Source organism: Jaculus jaculus, chromosome X, assembly GCF_020740685.1.
Source record: "Jaculus jaculus isolate mJacJac1 chromosome X, mJacJac1.mat.Y.cur, whole genome shotgun sequence".
Lineage (NCBI taxonomy): Eukaryota > Metazoa > Chordata > Mammalia > Rodentia > Dipodidae > Jaculus > Jaculus jaculus.
The window spans coordinates 55,751,549-55,770,385 of record NC_059125.1 but is presented as its reverse complement, the minus strand read 5'-3'; the positions used below and the strand labels follow the sequence as shown (position 1 = coordinate 55,770,385).

The 18,837-nt window shown below is 43.2% G+C and overlaps 1 protein-coding gene across 13 annotated transcripts in view; it reads right to left on the bottom strand.

The window, feature by feature from the left end:
- Positions 1-3,544: 3,544 nt before the first annotated feature.
- The window catches only part of Huwe1 (HECT, UBA and WWE domain containing E3 ubiquitin protein ligase 1), a 198,312-nt gene continuing 183,019 nt past the window's right edge, over positions 3,545-18,837 (bottom strand). For 12 of the 13 annotated variants that reach the window (XM_045140148.1, XM_045140153.1, XM_045140152.1 and 9 more), the window contains 14 exons: positions 17,919-18,051; positions 17,146-17,348; positions 16,417-16,544; positions 15,078-15,174; positions 11,464-11,622; positions 10,825-11,070; positions 10,359-10,476; positions 9,174-9,314; positions 7,582-7,869; positions 7,363-7,468; positions 6,414-6,531; positions 5,759-5,940; positions 5,341-5,531; positions 3,545-4,158 (listed from right to left, as the gene is read on the bottom strand). In XM_045140148.1, the coding sequence (XP_044996083.1) occupies positions 4,056-4,158; positions 5,341-5,531; positions 5,759-5,940; positions 6,414-6,531; positions 7,363-7,468; positions 7,582-7,869; positions 9,174-9,314; positions 10,359-10,476; positions 10,825-11,070; positions 11,464-11,622; positions 15,078-15,174; positions 16,417-16,544; positions 17,146-17,348; positions 17,919-18,051 (2,213 nt within the window). In that variant the 3' untranslated portion in view covers positions 3,545-4,055. The remainder of the gene's footprint in view (positions 4,159-5,340; positions 5,532-5,758; positions 5,941-6,413; positions 6,532-7,362; positions 7,469-7,581; positions 7,870-9,173; positions 9,315-10,358; positions 10,477-10,824; positions 11,071-11,463; positions 11,623-15,077; positions 15,175-16,416; positions 16,545-17,145; positions 17,349-17,918; positions 18,052-18,837) is intronic. The other variant, XM_045140156.1, reaches the window with a different exon arrangement.

Here is an 18,837-nt window from a genome sequence, read left to right as displayed (position 1 = left end):
TACCTCTGCCTCCAGAGTGCTGGGATTAAAGGCGTGCACCACCACGCCCAACTAATTTGTGGGATTTTTGAGATAGGGTATCACTTTGTAGCCCAGGCTAGCCTCTAACTCAAAATAATCCTCCTGCTTCTGTAGATTTTTTCATTTTGAGAGACTAGGTGCACTAGAACCTCCTACCACTGCAAACTGGGCTACACACGCATGCACCACCACCCTGTGAATCTGGATTTATGTGGGTACTGGGGAATCAAACCAAGGATTTCCAGCTTTGCAAGCAAGCTCCATTAACCATTGAGCAAACTCTCCAGGCCAAGATTTGTGTTTAATAAAGCAGCTGGTGTGTATACCAGGAGCTACAAATATTTTGGTTTTAAACAGGGTCTCAATCTAGCCCAGACTGACCTGGAACTCACTCTGTAGCCCAGGCTGTCCTTGAATTCACTTATCTTTCTACCTCAGCCTAACAGCATGCACCACCATGTCCAGCTTTCCCCACTTTTTGGAGGCAAGGTCTCCCTATGTAGTCTAGACTGGCCTTGAACTTGTGATCTTCCTCAGCCACCTAAATACTGTAATTATAGGTGTGCACTACCATACCTATCTAAAAAAATATTTATTTTCAAGGCTGGGGGAGAATGGATGTACCAGGGCCTGCCTCCAGTCACTGCAAATTAACTCTAGATGCATGTGCCATTCTGTGCATCTGGCTTTACATGGGCACTAGGGATTCAAACCTGTGTTGTTAGCCTTTATAGGCAAGCACTTGAACCACTGACCCATCTTTTCAGCTGGGCCCAGGAATCTGGATAGTCATCTTAGAATTCTGCTTATCACAAGAAGGAAATGTTCCCCAACATCTTCTGTTGGTTTAAGATTACTCTGATATCAAAACCAGGGACAAGAAAAGTATAGTTCCTCATAAATACAGATAAGTGAGCCAATCAAATCCCACATAATATATATCAAGGATAATAGCTCATAATGAAGAAGAATTTACTCCAGAACATATCAACACTCAAAAATCAGTCAATGTGGGGGCTGAGATGACTCCCAGCGTAAAGTGATTGTCATGCAAGCATGTAGACCCACCTATAGAAAACCACACCTACGCAGAGACCACATAAATAGAAACACATAGACACAAGTAATTTTTTCTTTTTTTTGGTTTTTCGGGGTAGGGTCTTCTCACTCTAGCCCAGGCTGACCTGGCACACACTCTGCAGTCCCAGGCTGGTCTCATATTCCTAGTACTCTTACCTCTGCCTCCTGAGTGCTGGGATTGAAGAGGTGTGCCACCATGCTCGGCACACCTTATTTTCTTTTGAGGGGTGTAAACATCAATGTCATAATTCTGTTTACATGTTAAGTGGAGTAAGAGATGAGACTTCTAAATGTCTATAAAAAGAGGCAGACAGACAAAAGAAAAAAAGAATCGTCTCCTGGACAACTAGACAAATTCTTTGCTAATTATAAGTTACTAGAAATGAATTAAAACATTAATAAAGGAAATTAAACTTAAGACTTCCATAAATATTCACCAACCAAAAACTTAGGTGGTAAAGGCTCATTGTACTACCTTAAGAGATAATTACACATCACATCCATGTTTCTTGTTGATCTAGTCACAATAGCTAGGAAATGGGAGTCTGGATGTCCCTTAACTGATGAATGAAGACGTGGTGTATCTAAACATTGGAGTTCTAGTCAGTGGTAAAGAAAAATGGAATTATGGAATTTGCAGGGAAATGGATGGACCTGGAAAGGATTATACTAAGAAAGGTGACCCAGGCCCAGATAGTCAAGCTCTGCATGTTCTCTCTCATATGTGGACCCTAGCTACAAATGTTTGGATTTGTGAGTTGGAATAAAACTTGGTGCCAGAGGCCAGTAAGCTAGAAAGGGTCTATAAGGGAAAGGTATGTAAATAGAAGAACAGATTACTGGGGATGGAAAGGCCTAAGTCAGGGGAGGTCAGCCAAAGAGATTGCATAAAGGAAGGGTGGATCAAAATCTAAGAGAGTATGAATAAGTCATAGGGAAACCTACTTTTTTGGACAACGACCTACCCACAAGCCATAGATTATTACTAGCCAACTTTCAGTGCCAGGGATGGGATACCTTCCAGTGAGTTGTTGGCTAGGGAGGTCCTGAATGCCCCCAAAACATTACAAGCCATTGTAAAGGCCCTTGGTTTCCCATGAGGAATAGACGGTAAGACCCTATTGCTGAAGACTCCACACACTTGGGCTGTAAAGTCACTGAGAAATATTGCTGGAACTGAGTGGAAAACCTCCTCTGTGTAGACCAGCTGATGGCTGGAAAAAGCTACACTGCATGCAGCTTCATGGGAGAGAGAGAAGTCATTAGTGGAAATAAATAACAGTGGACACTGCAAGCCTTAAGTTGGGCCACCAGTCAAGCCAAATGAACTAATGGGTGCAACAGTGGTATATCTCTTATGGTAGAAACCAACCACTCTCTAATTGGACTGGAGGTCTGTTCCATGGGAGGGAATACTTGCCTGATACTGAAAACCTATGACGGGGGAAGTCATGAGTTTTAGGGGTGCAATGCCTGCTGGCGTCGGGCTAAATGAATATATCATGGACATGAAACTGACTGATAAGCAGCATTTCTCTTAACATTCATACCCATATATTAATGCTACTCTCACTTTTGGCTAGAGAAGCTTCTCTTTTCAGATGGCAGTGACCTTGGGATGACTCAGAAGGCACTGTGGTGCTGAGAAGAAGTGACAGAGGAGTGCTCAGCACTGAAATATCTCTATCACACCTTCCAAGGCTCAAGGTCCATTGTAGAAGAGGTGGAGGAAAAAAAATGTAAGAGCCAAGGAAGGGTAGGATTGCTTACAATGCACTCTTCCAGACACAAAATGGCCTGAAAATCCATGACCTTGTAGTGCCTGGCACTACCTACAGAAGACCATCATAATGGAAGGAAACAATGATGATGTCAAAATAAAAGACTGATTGAGAGGGGGAGGGGATATAACAGAGAGTGGAGTTGTGAAGGGGAAATTGGGGGCAGGAGGGAACTATTATGGTTTATTGTCTATAATTATGTAAGTTGCCAACACTAAAAAAGACAGAGGAAAAAAAAATACTTACATGGGTCAAATTAACTCTCTGAAATTTCTGCTGTAGTCTGTTCCCCCTTGATGAAGGTCAGAGGCCCCAAGCACAGATCTCATTTTTTTTTTTTTTAAACTGAGGTAGGGTCTCTATCCCAGGCTAACCTGGAACTCACAGCAATCCTTCTACCTTTGCATCCTGAGTGCTGGGATTAGGATTAAAGGAGTGCACCACCACTGCTGGCATAATTTTTTCAAAACAAACTTGCCCTTAATTCCTAGTGGCTGCTAATGTCTCCTATGAAGAAAATAACTTTGAAGGAGGAAGTTGAACAGTGGTGGTTGAGTAGACAGGCAGAGATGGCTTTCTGTAGAGATCATTAGGATATTTTGTTTAGATTTTTAGTATGTACTCTCCCCACTTTGAAAAAAAATCCCGTTGTGAAAAATGAGTTATGAAGAGTGCTCTTTATTTGAAACCTCCACAACACAGACGCCAATCTTGTCTCGCATTGAATCATTAGCTGGGCACATCAACACATTCCAAGCACAAATTAAGAAATGCAAACAGAACAAAAAAATATATATATATATATAATTTTTCCCCTATCCAAAGGTTTCAAGTCTCAATGCAGCAAATCCTTCTGAACACAGAATCTGAGGAGCACACTGTTCAAACAGTTGGGACAAACACGTCCCTGCAAAGGCTACTGCCTTTTTTACACATGGGGTGGGAATCATGGACGGCATGGAAAGGGAGAGGTGGTGAGGAAAAGGGAGATGGGGAAAGAGAATGAGCAGAAGGGAAGAGGTATGCGCTAGGGAAGATGGGCAGCTGGGAAACACACATGGTGAGTTGGTGGATCTCTTTTATTGGTTTTTGAAGTTTTCTTTCTGGATCTTTTTAAATCCCCCCCATGTCCAACAATGGTAGAAAAACCCCACAGAGGTGAGCAGGGCCTTTTTAGGCCAGCCCAAAGCCTTCAGAGCACTCCTGGATGGCCAATAGTAGCATGTGGCGGAGTTTCTCAAAGCTCTCATAGGCAGGCAGGTCCAGCTGATTAAAACTAGAAAACGAAGAAAAAATAGTCCATGATGAGTGGTAACTGAATCTGTGTTCCTATAGTACCACTGGCCATATCTTGCCTGGAGACTACACTTTGCTTTATGCTGACTCTATTTTATTTCAGCTTAGTCTAATCTAACCTAGCTTCATTATTGGCTACTGCCACTAGGAATGTAAATCTGACTGTGTTACTTACTTTACATCATGGCCTTACCTATAGAATACGGTATGGATACATTAGAGAAGATCGACAGCTGGCACACACATACATAGTCTGTTGGTAGATTCAACTATTAGTTTTGATAACTATGTAATTTCCTTTCATGTGCAAGGGTTTCATGTCCCCCCACACCCAGAGGCTGGCCTAAAACTTCTGATCCTCTGTCCTTCACCACTCAAGCCCTAAGATTACAGCTATGTGCCACTACCTCTAGTTTATGCAGAGGGATCAAATCCAGGGCTTTCCACACACTAGGCAAGCACTCTACCAACTGAGCTACATTTCCAGCTCCAACATTTTCCTTTTCTTTTTTCTTTCTGGTTTTTCAAGGTAGGGTTTTACTCTAGCCCATGCTGACCTAGTACCACCAAGCCTGGCTGACCTGGAATTCACTATGTAGTCTCAGGGTGGCCTCAAACACACGGTGATCCTCCCACCTCCTGAATGCTATGATTAAAGGCATGTGCCACTACGCCTAGCTAACATTTTATTTTTGTAAACAATGAATACCTCAAAGGTAGCATTCAGGGTCACAGGTGATTTGACTCTTTGCTGAGATTTATAATTTTCTGCTCCCTGACATTCTTTTTTGTTCTAGATAGGATGAGCTCTGGAATACACTGTAACTTTCTGTTGTGACGTTCCCCCTTATTAGCCACCACACTTTGTTTAGCCCATTTGTTTACATCAAGATAATTATTACCTTTAAGCTGAGTGGGAGTCTGAGATAGGAGGATGACTGAGTTGGAGGCCAGTCTGGGCTACAGAGTAAGTTCCAGGTCAGCCTTGTAAGAACCTGACTCTACTCCAATCAACTTCCTCCATAGAATCTAACTGTGAGTTTCCTAAGGTCAAGGATGGGGTCAGATCTATGTTCCCAAGTTTGGGTAGAGATATAGAAGCATCAAGTCTAAAGCTCAATATGCATATTGAAAATTATAAACTTTTTTTTTTTTAATTTACCATGTGTGAGCTGAAGGCAAGCGATCTGTGGACCTGTCGTCTCGATGGATCTGAAACTTCTGGATGCCATTCATGCCTTCAAGAGCGGCAAACCCTTGCAAAGGTACCTTGGAAGTACCCGTTACAAACTGGAGGAACTTGGCACGGTCAGCTTGGTCAAAAGAACGCAATGCTCTCCAGAACCACTGGATCTATACGAAGAGAAACAAAAAGCCAATGTTAGGAAGAGAGCTTGTAAAAGAGCAGGAAACTTCTTATGTGGGATAGGCTTCAGTTCCTTCATTCATAGGATGGGTAAGAACACCTGCTGAAAATATAGTTCAGAAGAACAAAGACTCAGGCATAGGCATATTGTCATCCACAAATTAGTACTGCTTATTGTAAAGGTGTATGAGGAAGTATGACAGCAGTAGCTCACCTGAATAGAGTTGGATTGGTACTTGTGGTACTCAGTGTTAGACTTCAGATCATCAATGTCAATGGTGGGCAGCCCTGATATGAGCAGCTCTAATTCCTGCTCAGTAAAGATGGAAATGAGGCGCTTTGGAATGATCTCATAGAAGCCTTCCAAAAAAGCTGCTAGTTGTTTGCGGATGGCTCCTGGTTAATGAAAACAAACAAAACCCAAAAATCACATGGCTTTGGAATCTGCCAAATTGCTAGAGGTCAGAGAGCCCCAATATGGCACAGATGCTGATGAAACTACCTGCCTTACCTACTACTATGTCTGGGTCCCTAGGTGTGGCAACATATTTCTGGTAGACCCTCCATAAGGCAGGGAATTAAGTTAAATATTTTTGGTTAGATGTTCTCATTCCTTTTGTACAAGGCCATATGTGACTTTGTTACAGGAAATAGCAACAACAAAATGTGTGAAATTAAAAAAGAACCCTGCATGGTAGATCATGCCTATAATCTCAGCAATCAGGAGGTTGAAGTAGGAAGATTGCCCTAAATTCAAGGTCAGCCTGGGCTAGACAGAGAACCTCCTCCTCATGTGCCCCAACCCAAATGTGAAATGAGTGATGGGTGACCTCTATTGAGCAAAAAGGTCTAAAGGACATTTCTCTTACCTGTCATCCTCATTTGACACACCAGGTGCACATACTCCTTCTTATTCTCCTCTGTGACCAAGATGTTGGCCCCATTGGGTTTGAGGTCACGAACTTCACAAACTCCAAACTCTTGGACCTAGAACATCCAAAATACAACCATACATCGATATGGTCTAGGAGGCAGCAACTAACAGAAAATCTGTGAACACATGCTAAGTGCCTTGTAAATCAATAATAAACAGTGACTTTCTTTACTGCTCATTAGCTCATAGCTCCCCTGGATGGAGAAAGGCTGAAGGAAGGAATGAAGGAAATTAATCGTTGGACCTAAAAAACATAAGGAAAGAGAGGAAGTAACTGTCAACGATAAAAGGAAGTAAAGCATGGCTAATCTTTATATAACACAATCTTACAGTAAAACAATTTGGGGGAAGGCTCCTCAAATGTTTTACACTACCTCTATTTGCACAAGTTTTCTACAATTAATTGCCTCCAGGAATAAATTATATACTAGAACGTTTTTGTTTGTTTTAAAAATTATTTATTTGCCCTCCATGTGTGTTTATACCACTCTTGCCACTGTCAAAGGAACACCTGTCTGGCTATCCATGGTTTCCATGGGTTGATAGGCAGGTTTGCAAGCAAGCACCTTTAACTGCTGAGTCATCTCCCTAGTATCTGGAACATTTTTTTTTTCCGAGGTACGGTCTCATTCTAGCCCAGGCTGACCTGCAACTCACTCTATTCTCAGGGTGGCCTCGAACTCACGGTGATGCTCCTACCTCTGCCTCCCGAGTGCTGGGATTAAAGGCGTGCGCCACCACGCCTGGCTTTCCTGGAACATTTTTAAAATGAGAAGCTAGCTAAGAAAATGCTTGGATTTTTCACGAATTCTGTTCATGACGCCTCTCATAAAAATACTCATTGCTAGTTGATATGATATGGGGCGCAGTGTTTCCTGACCTACCTCAGTGCTGAATGTGAGGTCGTAGCCTAATGTGGAGACATCATTTTCCAGCAGGTAGACTAGACCCTGGTAGAAGTGATAATCTTCACTCTCCATATCTGTATATCTATAAAAACACAAGTAGACAGGGCCATGGCTTGGTAGGGGGACAGGCAGTATGGATAGAAGGGCATGACTCCCAAGACTGAGGGCACTCTAAAAAACTTATCACATCCTTACCTGACAGACTTGCCCAAGATGTGTTTGTAAAAGGACCGAGTAAAGTAGCACTCAAGGAGGCGGTTATCATATACAGCTTTGGCCACAATGCGTCCAACAAACTTGAAGTAGCTAAGGTGGTTGGGGTTACAGTGGGAGGATGGATTGATGGTGTAGGTGACTCGGTCACCAGGTGAGGTACGGAACAAGGCATACATAGGGTTAAACATCTCTCGAGAGATGATCATATACCACTCCCGCAGGAGCCCTCCAGCATCTTGCCCTTCTTCTCCTTCAAACACTATATACCTGCACAAGAGAGGAAACAAAGAGAGCTGTGTAGAAAGTCTAGGACATATCTGACCATTCATATAGCATCATATGAGCAAAGAAGAGTCTGTGAAAGTGTCACTGCAAGCCTCAAGTTTGGCCAGTCAGGCCAAATGAACCAATGGGTGCAACAGTGGCATGTCTGTTAAGGGGGTAAACCAACTGCTCTCTAATTGGACTGGAGGCCTGCTCCATGGGAGGGAATACATGCCTGGTACTGAAAACCTAATCAAAAGCACATGGTCGGGGAGGTCATGAGCTTTAGGAGTTGGTAACACCTACTTGAGCCTAACTAAATGCATATATTATGCTCACCAAACTGCCCTGTAAGCACTTTACTTAACATTCATACCCATGTATTAATGCTACTCTCACTTTTGGTTATAGAAGCTTTTCTTTTCAGATGGTGGTGACCAGTAGGATGACCCCAAATGTACCATGGTGCTGAGAAGATGTGACAGGAGTGTTTAGCACTGAAACATCTCTATCACACCTTCCAAGGCTCGGGGTCCATTGCAGAAGAGGTGGCAGAAAGGACATAAAAGCCAAAGGAAAGGGAGGACTGCTTACAATGCAACAGACCAGAGAGAAATTGGCCTCAATTTCTATGACCTCACAGTGCCTAGCACTACCTTCACAAGACCCTCAAAATAAAAGAGACTAATGGAGAGAGGGAGGGGATATGATGGGAAGTGAGGTAGGGGAGGGAATTATGATGGTTTATTGTACGTATGGAAGCTGTCAATTAAAAAGAAGGGTGCAGTGTCAGATGAGGTGAAAAATATTGAACAGCTCTGAAAAGATATTCATTTTGTGTGACTATAGGGATAGGCCCATGAGGAAAGAAATCATCACATGACTACCAGAGGTCTCATTAGCACCTATGATACTTGGTGTTGTAAAATGCCAATCTCCAGATGGCTTCATAATCATCAGTCACCATTTGGTAGGGGCATTCATGCACATATAGTCTCCTCTAAGACAGGTTTCTTGTTCCTACTGTAACAATGGTGAAAGGTCTCACTATGAAGCTTCCAGGTATATCTTCATAAATACTAAAAGGACTTTCCTGTTTGGGATTGGTTGGGTAGCTAGCCAAAGGGCCAACAAGCAGGACAGGTCCAAAAGTGGAAGGACAGTTCAATGAGATCATCTTAATCAGATTGTTATTCAGAAGAGAAAACAACTGCCTAAAATTTGGGACCAGATTAAGCTACTGCTACCACAAGTAAAGAACCATCTGTCCTAGTCTGTCTTGTCTATTCTCTGTCCTGGGTTCTTACAATCGATTCTTCATTTCTTCAGGAGATTTGCGGTGTAGCTCACGATAGGAGTCTTCAAACACATGATCACGGCGGACATGCACAGCCATATCTTCTTTCCGGAGGCCTTCATCCAAACGTTCCAACTCTTGGCGAAAATATCTTGGGGTGTAGTAAAGGAAGGAAAGTTACAGAGGCACAATTTCCACCTATCTGATTATGATGAAGACTCATAATGATACTTCCTTTATCTCCCGAACACTCATCTCTGCTTTCCCTACCCACTTGGGAAATGCCTCAGAGTTGAGAGAGAGAGAGAGAGAGATCTTTACAGATGACAAAAACAAACAAAAAACCATGTAATTTGCCAGGTATGGTGGTGCATGCCTTCTATTCCCAGCACTTGGGAGGCAGGTAGGAGGATCATTGTGAGTTTAAGGCTACCCTGAGACTACATAGTGAGTTCCAATTTTAGGTGAGCCTTAGGGGGGGAAAAAAAAAAAAAAAAGCTTAGCAGTTAAGCTGCTTGCCTGTGAAGCCTAAGGACTCATGTTCTACTCTCCCGGTCCCATGTAAGCCAGATGCAAAAGGTGACACAAGGTTGCATATGTACACCAGATGGTGCACACATCTGGAATACAATTATAGTGGCTGGAGACCCTGGAATGCTAATTCTCTCTCTCTCTCATTAAAAAATCATGTGATGCTCACTTAGCTGATGCAGAGTTTGAGGGGAGGGAAAGAAGGCCAGCAAATATTTAGGGACAATGACTATCAATGAAGTGGCAGAGATAAGTCTCACTTTCTACCAAGTACCATTCTGTGTGTTGCCACCAAGAGACCCTTGGATCAAAAATGATATCTCCCGGGCTGAAGAGATGGCTTAGTGGTTAAGTGCTTGCCTGTGAAGCATAAGGACCCCGGGTCGAGGCTTGATTCCCCAGGACCCATGTGAGCCAGATGCACAAGGGGGGGTGGCACACATCTGGAGTTCGTTTACAGTGGCTGAAGGCCCTAGTGCGCCCATTATCTCCCTCCCTCCCTCTCTCTTTTTCTCTGTTGTTCTCAACTAAATAAATAAAAATTTAAAAAAACAATGTTATCTCCCCAGCAAGGAAGGAGCAAACACTGGAGCCAGGTGGGGAGATACCATTTAGGAAGTTCCTGACTGTCCCCAATAACCCTTACAACACCCAAGGCACATACTTGCGCTTGACATCAAAGTCGAGGACACGAATGTAATCTACCAGGACAGCAAAAGGCCCATCAGCAAGATGCGTCGTAGACTGTCTTAGTATCTGGTTTAACACAGTGCGGTGAGTCTCTGAGGGGAGAAATGACAGTAGTAATTAGCACAACACTGATCCTATAAAGCAGCAAGACTACTAGCTACCAACTCCCTCTTACTTCAGAGGACTACAATAGGAGCCAGCTAAAGCCAAGGACCAGCTTTGAAATCTTTTCTACCCCTGCCTGGCTTCCCATGCCTAAAGTCCAAATCCTTTGGAGTGGCATATAAGGGTTTCTACAGCAGGCCTCTACTAGGCCTATCTTGCATGTACTTTTACTTTTTCTCAGTCTGATGAATCAGCTAAGGATAATATTTGTGAAATGAATCTGCATAAAATGAACCTTCTTCATGTTGGGGAGTGTTCCTAAGAGTTCCCTGTACCTGCAAAACGAAGGAACTTCTGAGTGTCAGGAGGCAGGCTTGAGGAGATATGCATAGATGAGGGCTCCCTGGAGAAGAATGGGTCAAGGGAGGAAGGAGTGGCTGGGGTTAAGGGTGCAGGGGAGAGTGGAGGAGGCTCATCCTTGATGTGTGCCAGTTGGCTCTCACGGGTATCTCGGACAGGAGGCTTGCTCTCTCGCTCTGTGGCATGGACCAGAAAGAAGGCCTCAACAGCAGGCTGTAGCACTAATGGATAGCAATGACAAGAAAATGGTTATTTATAAACTTTAACCTACAAACATCATTACCCCTTCATAACCAAATCACAAAAATACAACATGGAATAATAATTAAATTACAAAATCAAAATATAAAATAATAAAATGGTAGACAAAGCTAGAGAGTAAGTCAAAACTACCTCAAGGTTAGAAATGTGGGATAAGCAACCTGTTATGAAGATAATCCTAGCCTAAGTAAAACGTAAACTACATTAGAACCACTAAGAAAAATCTTTCATGATACTGTGGCCAGAGACAAAAAAATTCTTGTTAAAGATATAGAGAGGAAAAGAACTTGGACTGAAGAAAAACTGGCAGAAAAAGCCCCAGAGCAGACCAAGGAGATCAGAGTAGAACTCACCTAACACTGCATGCTGGTCATGGGATTCCTCTAGTTCCTTCAAACATTCTCCCAGCATGTCCCACAGCTCATCCAGGCTTAGCTGCTCACTGAGCAGGGGTAACTCTGGTGGTCTTTCTTCTTTCTCCTTCTCCCCCTGTGGCGTTCCACCTGAGGCAACTGGGTACACCGAAGACAGTCACAACACCTTCAAAGTATCTATCACTCTTTAAATAGTTATCCCCCCCCAGATCAAAAGCACAAGTCAGGGCTAGAGAAATAGATTATTGGTTAAGGCATGGTCCTGTGAAAGCTGGAGGTTAGGTTTGATTCACCAGGACCCACATAAGCCAAATGCACAAGGTGGTGCATGCATCCTTTGCAGGTTCTAGAGGCCCTAGTACACCCATTCTCTTGCCCATTCTGAAATTAAAATAAAGAAAGAAAGTACAAGACCCTAGATACAGTGATCTACTGGCCACAAAGTTTTACCAAAAAATAAAAAAAGTCTAGGAGGTCTAGTATTACACTGAATGGCACAGTAACAAATTTAGTTTCTCTCAATTGCATTAGCCACATTTTCAGTGCTCAAAAGCCACATACATGTTGTCTAGTCTAGGCCAGTCTAGTCATTGGCTCAGAAACTTCCATAGACTTTGTGGATTAAACTACTTAAGGACAATGTATCAATGATGAAACTTTGGACAATTACCTCCCAATTTATAAGTGATTTAGGGTTATTTTTTTCTTATGAAATATGGACAGCAGCCCTTAGAATCAGGTACCTTTCACACTATTTTCTTTTCCAAAGGACAAGGCCAGGACATAAAACCAGCTTTCATTTTATTTTGAAAATATTACACATTTATTTATTTATGAGAGAGAGAATGGGTATGCCAAGGCCTCTAGCCACTGCAAACAAACTCCAGATATATGTGCCACCATGTGCATTGGTCTTATGTGGACTCTAGGAAATTGAACCTGGGTCCTTAGACTAGGCAGGCAAGTGCCTTAACTGCTAAGCCAATAATCTAGTCCTGGCATTTATTTATTTTTATATTTTCTTATTTATTTGAGAAAGAGGCAGATAGAAAGACTGAATGGGCATGCCAGGGCCTGTTGCCACTATGAACAAGCTCCAGAGGCATGCATCACCCTGTGCACATCTGGCCTACATGGGTACTGGGGAATCAAACTTGGGTCCTTAACCTTCCTAGGCAAGTGCTTTAACAGCTAAGGCATCTCTTCTCTCCAGCCCCAGCTCTTATTTATTTTTAGTTTTAGTTTTTTCTAGGTAGGGTCTCACTTTAGCCCAGGATGCACTAGAATTCACTGTATATTCTCAGGGTGGCCTTGAACTCAAGGTGATCCTCCTACCTCTGCCTTCCAAGTGCAGGGACTAAAGATTGCTATACACCTAGTTTTTAAAATATTTATATTTATTTGAGAGAGAAGGGAGGGAGGGAGGAAAGGAGGGAAGGAGAGAGAATGAACTTATTAGGGCTTTTAAGCCACTACAAAGGAACTACAGACACATGTGCCACCTTGTGCATCTGGCTTATGTGGGTCCTGGGGAATTGAACCTCGTTCCTTAAGATTCATAGGCAAGCACCTGCCAAGCTACCTCTCCAGCTAGTATCTACCTTTTTGAGATAGGGTCTCTCATTGAACTCAAGAGTTCACTGATTTGGCTAGATTAGCTACCAGAAGCCCCAGGGTCTTGTGTTTGTATAGCAAACATTTTCCTAATTAAGCCATCTTTCCAGCCCCTAAAAACCAGATCTTTGGGACTTGTTATGTCTTATTCCTTTTAAATTAATCATCTTGTCTTAGCACAGTATAATGCCCCAAGAAGTCACAGTGCAAAAGATGGCCACTCCCCATGGTTGGTACTGATAGATATCCTTTTGGGAGCTTACTTTAAATAGCAGTTTCCAAGCAACAAGTCTATTTGCATCTTAAGGGCAGGAGAGCAGCAACTGTTTCTTTACCAGCCTGCCCCCCACCCCCATACTCTCCCATCACACTCCTGGCCTTGTTTGGACTTCTTCCTGACCTTTGCTTTTATCCTCTACCTAAATCCTGACTATTTTCAAGGCTCTAACAGCCTTAGGTTTGAATCTTGGCTATGGCACAGACCTTGTGACCCTGGGATAAAGAAGATGGACAGAGAACATGGGAATATCATCATACCTCCTCAGAAGTCAGATGAATAGCAAATGACCGAGTACTGCACTTTTAAAATGAACTATTCTATAGTAACGTGTTTAAAGGATGCCAAAAAGTATTCTATATAAGAGACTTGAGAGAGAAGGGGGGGAAGGGAGAATGAGAGAATATGAATGGGCACGCCAGGGCCTCCAGCCACTGCAAACAAAATCCAGACCCATGTGCCCCCTTGGTCCTGGAATCAAGCCTTGAACCAGGGTCCTTAGGCTTCACAGGTGAGCATTTAACTAAGCCATCTCTCCAGCCCATACACACTGCTATCCTTATACATGTAAATTATTTAATCCTAATAATTAGGGATGCCCCTATTTTAAATGAAGAATGTTTTAGGTAGCAGAGCTAATAAATGTTACCTTTACTTCTTGAAACCACTTGTAATATCCTATTTTGTTCTTTTTTTTTTTACCACCTCCCAAGACAGGGTCTATCATATAGCCCTGGCTAACCCTGAACTTGTGACACTCTCCTTGCATTTCTTTGCACTAGTTTATTTTCTTTTCTCTCCCTCCCTCTCTCTCTCTCTTTTTGAGGCAAGGCCTTACTCTAGCCCAAATTGACACCCCTGGTTGGCCTTGAAAATGATCATGAGAGCAATCCTTAGCCTGTAGAGTGCTGAGATTATAGGCAAGAGCCACAGCATCTGGCTAAAATGGGATTCCCCCCCACGGCAGAGTCTAACTGTAGCCCAAGCTGACCTGGAACTTTCTCTGTAGCCTTAAACTCACAAAAACCCTCCTACTTCAGCCTCCCAAGTGCTAGGAGTAAAGGCATGAACCACCACACCTAGCTCAAAATCTGTTTCTTTCTTTTTGGTTTTTCGAGGTAGGGTCTCACTCTAGCTCAGGCTGACCTGGAATTCACTAGAGTCTCAGGGTGGCCTCGAACTTACGGTGATCCTCCTATCTCTGCCTCCCAAGTGCTGGGATTAAAGGCGTGCGCCACCACGCCCAGCTTTCTTTCTTTCTTTAACAAAAACAACAACAACAAAAACCAGTGTCTCTGTAGTCGGGGCTGTCCTCAAACTCATGACCCACTAGTTTCAGCCTCTTAATACTGAGATCACAGGTGCATGCTACTGTACTATGTGTGTTCCTGTACTACAGGAATCATATACTTAAAGGTCCCCCGGGCTTGGTACACATCCCATGCAGCCCCTTCTCTCTGACCTCTGTCATGGGGTTAAGATTTATAGGAGCTAAGTGTGTAACGGGATTCAGCAAACTTTTTTTCGGTTTTTCAAGGTAGGGTCTCACTCTAGCCTAGGCTGACCTGGAATTCACATTGATCCTCCTACCTCTGCCTCCCGAGTGCTAGGATTAAAGGTGTGCGCCACCATGCCCGGCTCAGCCAGTATTTTTAAGATTGGCTTATCCTCTTGCTGGCTAAAAACAGAAAGTAGTACTGACCAATGGACTGAGTATCTTGTGCACTGGGAGATGGCTGGTCCACATCCATGGGTGACTCCTCCCTCCGGACAGTTGCTTCTGACTGGCTAGACTCCGACTGGATAAAAAGGCACAAAGTCACATAAAAGGTGCAACTCTGCTTTCCTCTGGGACATGCTAGAGGTTGGTCCTTGTCATTCTCACACATTGAGCTTAGAAAGATGCTTCTATATATGGTTAGCCAAGTCTACAGCTTACTAGGACGAAAGAATAGCTTTCCTACTTCCTTTACACTCAGAACTTCCAAGTTTTTCAGAGCTCCCTAGATGCCTGAATTCTCTACATTCTATTCCAGCCCTATGCCCAGTTAGACACATGCCTCCTGAAGAGAGAATTCAAAGTCTTCTGAACAGGTGCTTGTGTGTACATGTAAACTTAGATGGGCAGAAGGAAGGCTTTGTTGGCTGTTTGTTTGTTCAAATAGGGAAATTAGTGCAACCTACGTAGATGAATTACAAAAAGCCACCTGTCTTACAGAAAGAGACTAGGCAGAAAAAATATTTACTAGAGCTTACTATTTTCCCTTTCTATCTGCCTGGAGTCACTTTCCCCAAATTCTGGGTTATGTCTGAAAAGAACAATGTATGGAACCATACTTTAAGTAGCAATACTTTTACATAAAAAAACAGGCTTTAGGATACCTCCATTTCCTGGATTTTGGGGAAGTCACCTGCATGTTGCAAGGACCAAACACAAAAGCAACAACAACAACAAAAACAAAAAAACCCAAAAGGCAGTAAGTGCCACAGCTTTTGTTGCAGCCACATTAGGACTCCAATATCGATCTGGCTACTTAAGTACCTAAAAGCTTTTTCTTACAATGTCTGATTACCAATGTGCCAAGGGATTATAGGAAAGAGGCAGAGGTCAGAGAGAAGGGGCTGCATGGGATGTGTACCAAGCCCGGGGGACCTTTAAGTATAGGATTCCTGAGATGCCTCTGTATTGTCCCATGACAATGAAAAAAATCTTACCCCATACCCCCTTCAGAACCCGGACACATAGCATTAGGCAATTTGCAAAAGCGCCATAACGGACTGAATAGCTGGGAGTGGGGGTATGATGGCCAAGCTTTAAACCAAACCAATCTTCAATACAAACCAATAAACTAAGTAAGTAAGTAAGTAAGTAAGTAAGTAAGAAAGACACCAACAGAAAGTAACCCTGCTGCCTAGAAGCATTCATTTAGCAAATTTAATGCAAAAGCATACAAGGTAAGGGCAATGAAACCCCACTGATGACATGTTGCAGGAAAGAGGGGAGAGACAAATGAATGAGGGGCCACAGGCATCATGCTAACCGTTGCTGCTTGTTGCTGTCTCCGCGCCCTTTGACCCTCACGTACCATTTGTATAATGGCATCAGCCTCAGCCTCCAGCTGCCGAACAGCTGCCTGGATGCTGCTAGCTGAGCCTAAACCGGAGGAACCTGGGAGAAAGAGGAAAAAAGGAAGGCACAATATAAAAGTAGGAAGAGGGAGTGCCCAATACACTTTCTTGCCTATCTCCAGGGTCGCCACAGGGCATCTTGCTGTGTTCTTTCGAGCTTTAGTTCAGGCAGTTTCTGAGTACTCATAATCAGAACTGAGTTAAGGACAAGGGGTATGGTGGTAGGCAAATGGATGGTGACACATGAAAGGGTTCTATGGATAGGAGAAAAGTGGAGGGAAAATGATTTTGCAGGCCAATGTCTGAGGCAACATGGCTACAGTATTTTAGCTAGGAGTGATTGAGGAAACAGAAAGTGCACACCCAGAGTTAAGTCTTTTTCAGCAAAATGCCATCCCACCAATCTTCTTGCTAGATTTCTATTCCCTTCCCCACTTAAACTGCCACTTGCCCCATATAATCTCTTAGGTGGACAACTTGAATGGGATATACAATGAAGCCATCAACATTTTGAACCTTATAAAAAAGGATCATAGCTTTCCCTTTGGAAAGGTCAAACAAGACTAAGTCCTGCTCCTATAGGGACTTTTGAGTTCACTACTACCAACCCTACCCCTCAATTGGACACTCTAGTTCCATACCTAGCCTGCCTGTCTGCTTGGCTTTCTTGTTAGCACGGCGTGTGTCGTCCCGAAGCTGGATGATGACCTGCAGTACCCTCAAGAAGAACTTCTGGGTAGATGTCTTGGATGTCAACATGGACATAGAAGGCAGTTGGAGCTCCCGGCCACCCAATGGTCGCTTCTGAGATGCCACAATTACCACATTCTCAGCCATGTCAAACCTGAGTAATGTAGAGGTGGCTTGCATATATTGAAAACATCAAAACAGGAAATCATCAAAGTAGGGGCTGGGCAAAGTCCAGCACTAAGAGCTCTTGCTGCATAAGCATGAGGAGCTGAGGTTGATCCCCACCACCTACATAAAAAGCCAGGTGTGACCATGCATGTCTGTAACTACAGTATTGATGGGGGAAGACAGGAGTTTCCAGGGCTCACTTGTCAGCCAGTATGACTGAAAAATGGCAGTTCTGGGTTCAGAGAGAGACTCTGTCTCAAAGAAATAAAATGGAGCCTCTGCACATGTGTACACAGGGCACACAATCTGCACGTTAATGTACCACATATTCTGTCCCACCCCAAAGAAAACATCAAAGTATAAATGCAGGATTTTCTGCAGAGCCAAGGAACTGTACAGGGTAATATTATGAGTGGGGAAAACTAGAAAAAAATCAGGTCACTTGTGAATTTGACAAAAAAGAAAAATCACCCAGAAAAAGAAAGAAAACCAGCAAGAGGTACATTTCAGAAAGCCCAGATTCTAGCCTACAGCCAACAGGACAGCCACCACGTACCTGCTCTGCATTTTGCCTTTCAGCTTGGTGGTTTGTGGTTGCTCCTCAGGTAGACCATCAGGAGACAGTGTCTCACACTGGGCTCGTCGCTGCTGTTCCAGATTGTATTCCCGTAATTCAGCCAATAGGGTACCTGGGTGGGCATAATAATAATTAGGTGTTTAGGAAACTGTTCTCCTATAGTACCTGAAAGTCAAATGCTAGCAGGAAACTTGCCCTATGTGATTATGGATCAATCAGTTGGTGATCAATGGCCTTAGCAATATGTTTACCTTATACAAAACAGTCTATTGTAGACAAGAAGAATCTCTTCTGTAGCCAGACAGGCCATAATCTATATTCTGTGTATCTCTTAAACTCAGATTATTTTGGTGATCTCAGTTAAGTTTCTTGACCTCACTTCTAGTCTGTTTATACATCTTAACTATGAGAAAAAGATTGTCTAATCTCCCAAGGTTGTTGTGAGAAATGAGATAGTATGTAATAGAATGCTCAATGATCAGCCCATGGGCATTATAATGTGTCAGGCCAATGTCTAAGGCAACATGGCTACAGTGTTTTAGTTGAGTGATTAAGGAAGCAGAAAGTACACATCCAAAGTTGAGCCTTTTTCAGCAAAATGCTGGACCCCAATTTTCTTGCTAATTTCAATTCTCCATTTACTTCCACTTATGCTGTACTTTTTGGGGGGAGGGAGGGGGGGGTTTGAGGCAGGCTGTTACTCTAGCCCAGGCTGACCTAGAATTCACTATGCAGTCTCAGGGTGGTCTCAAACTCATGGCAATCCTCCTACCTTTGTCTCACAAGTGCTGGGATTAAAGGTGTGCACCACCACGGCCAGCTCAACTCTGTACTTAAAAAATAATATTTATATACATGTACGTGCCAAGGTCTCTTCCGGCTACAAATAAATACCTAT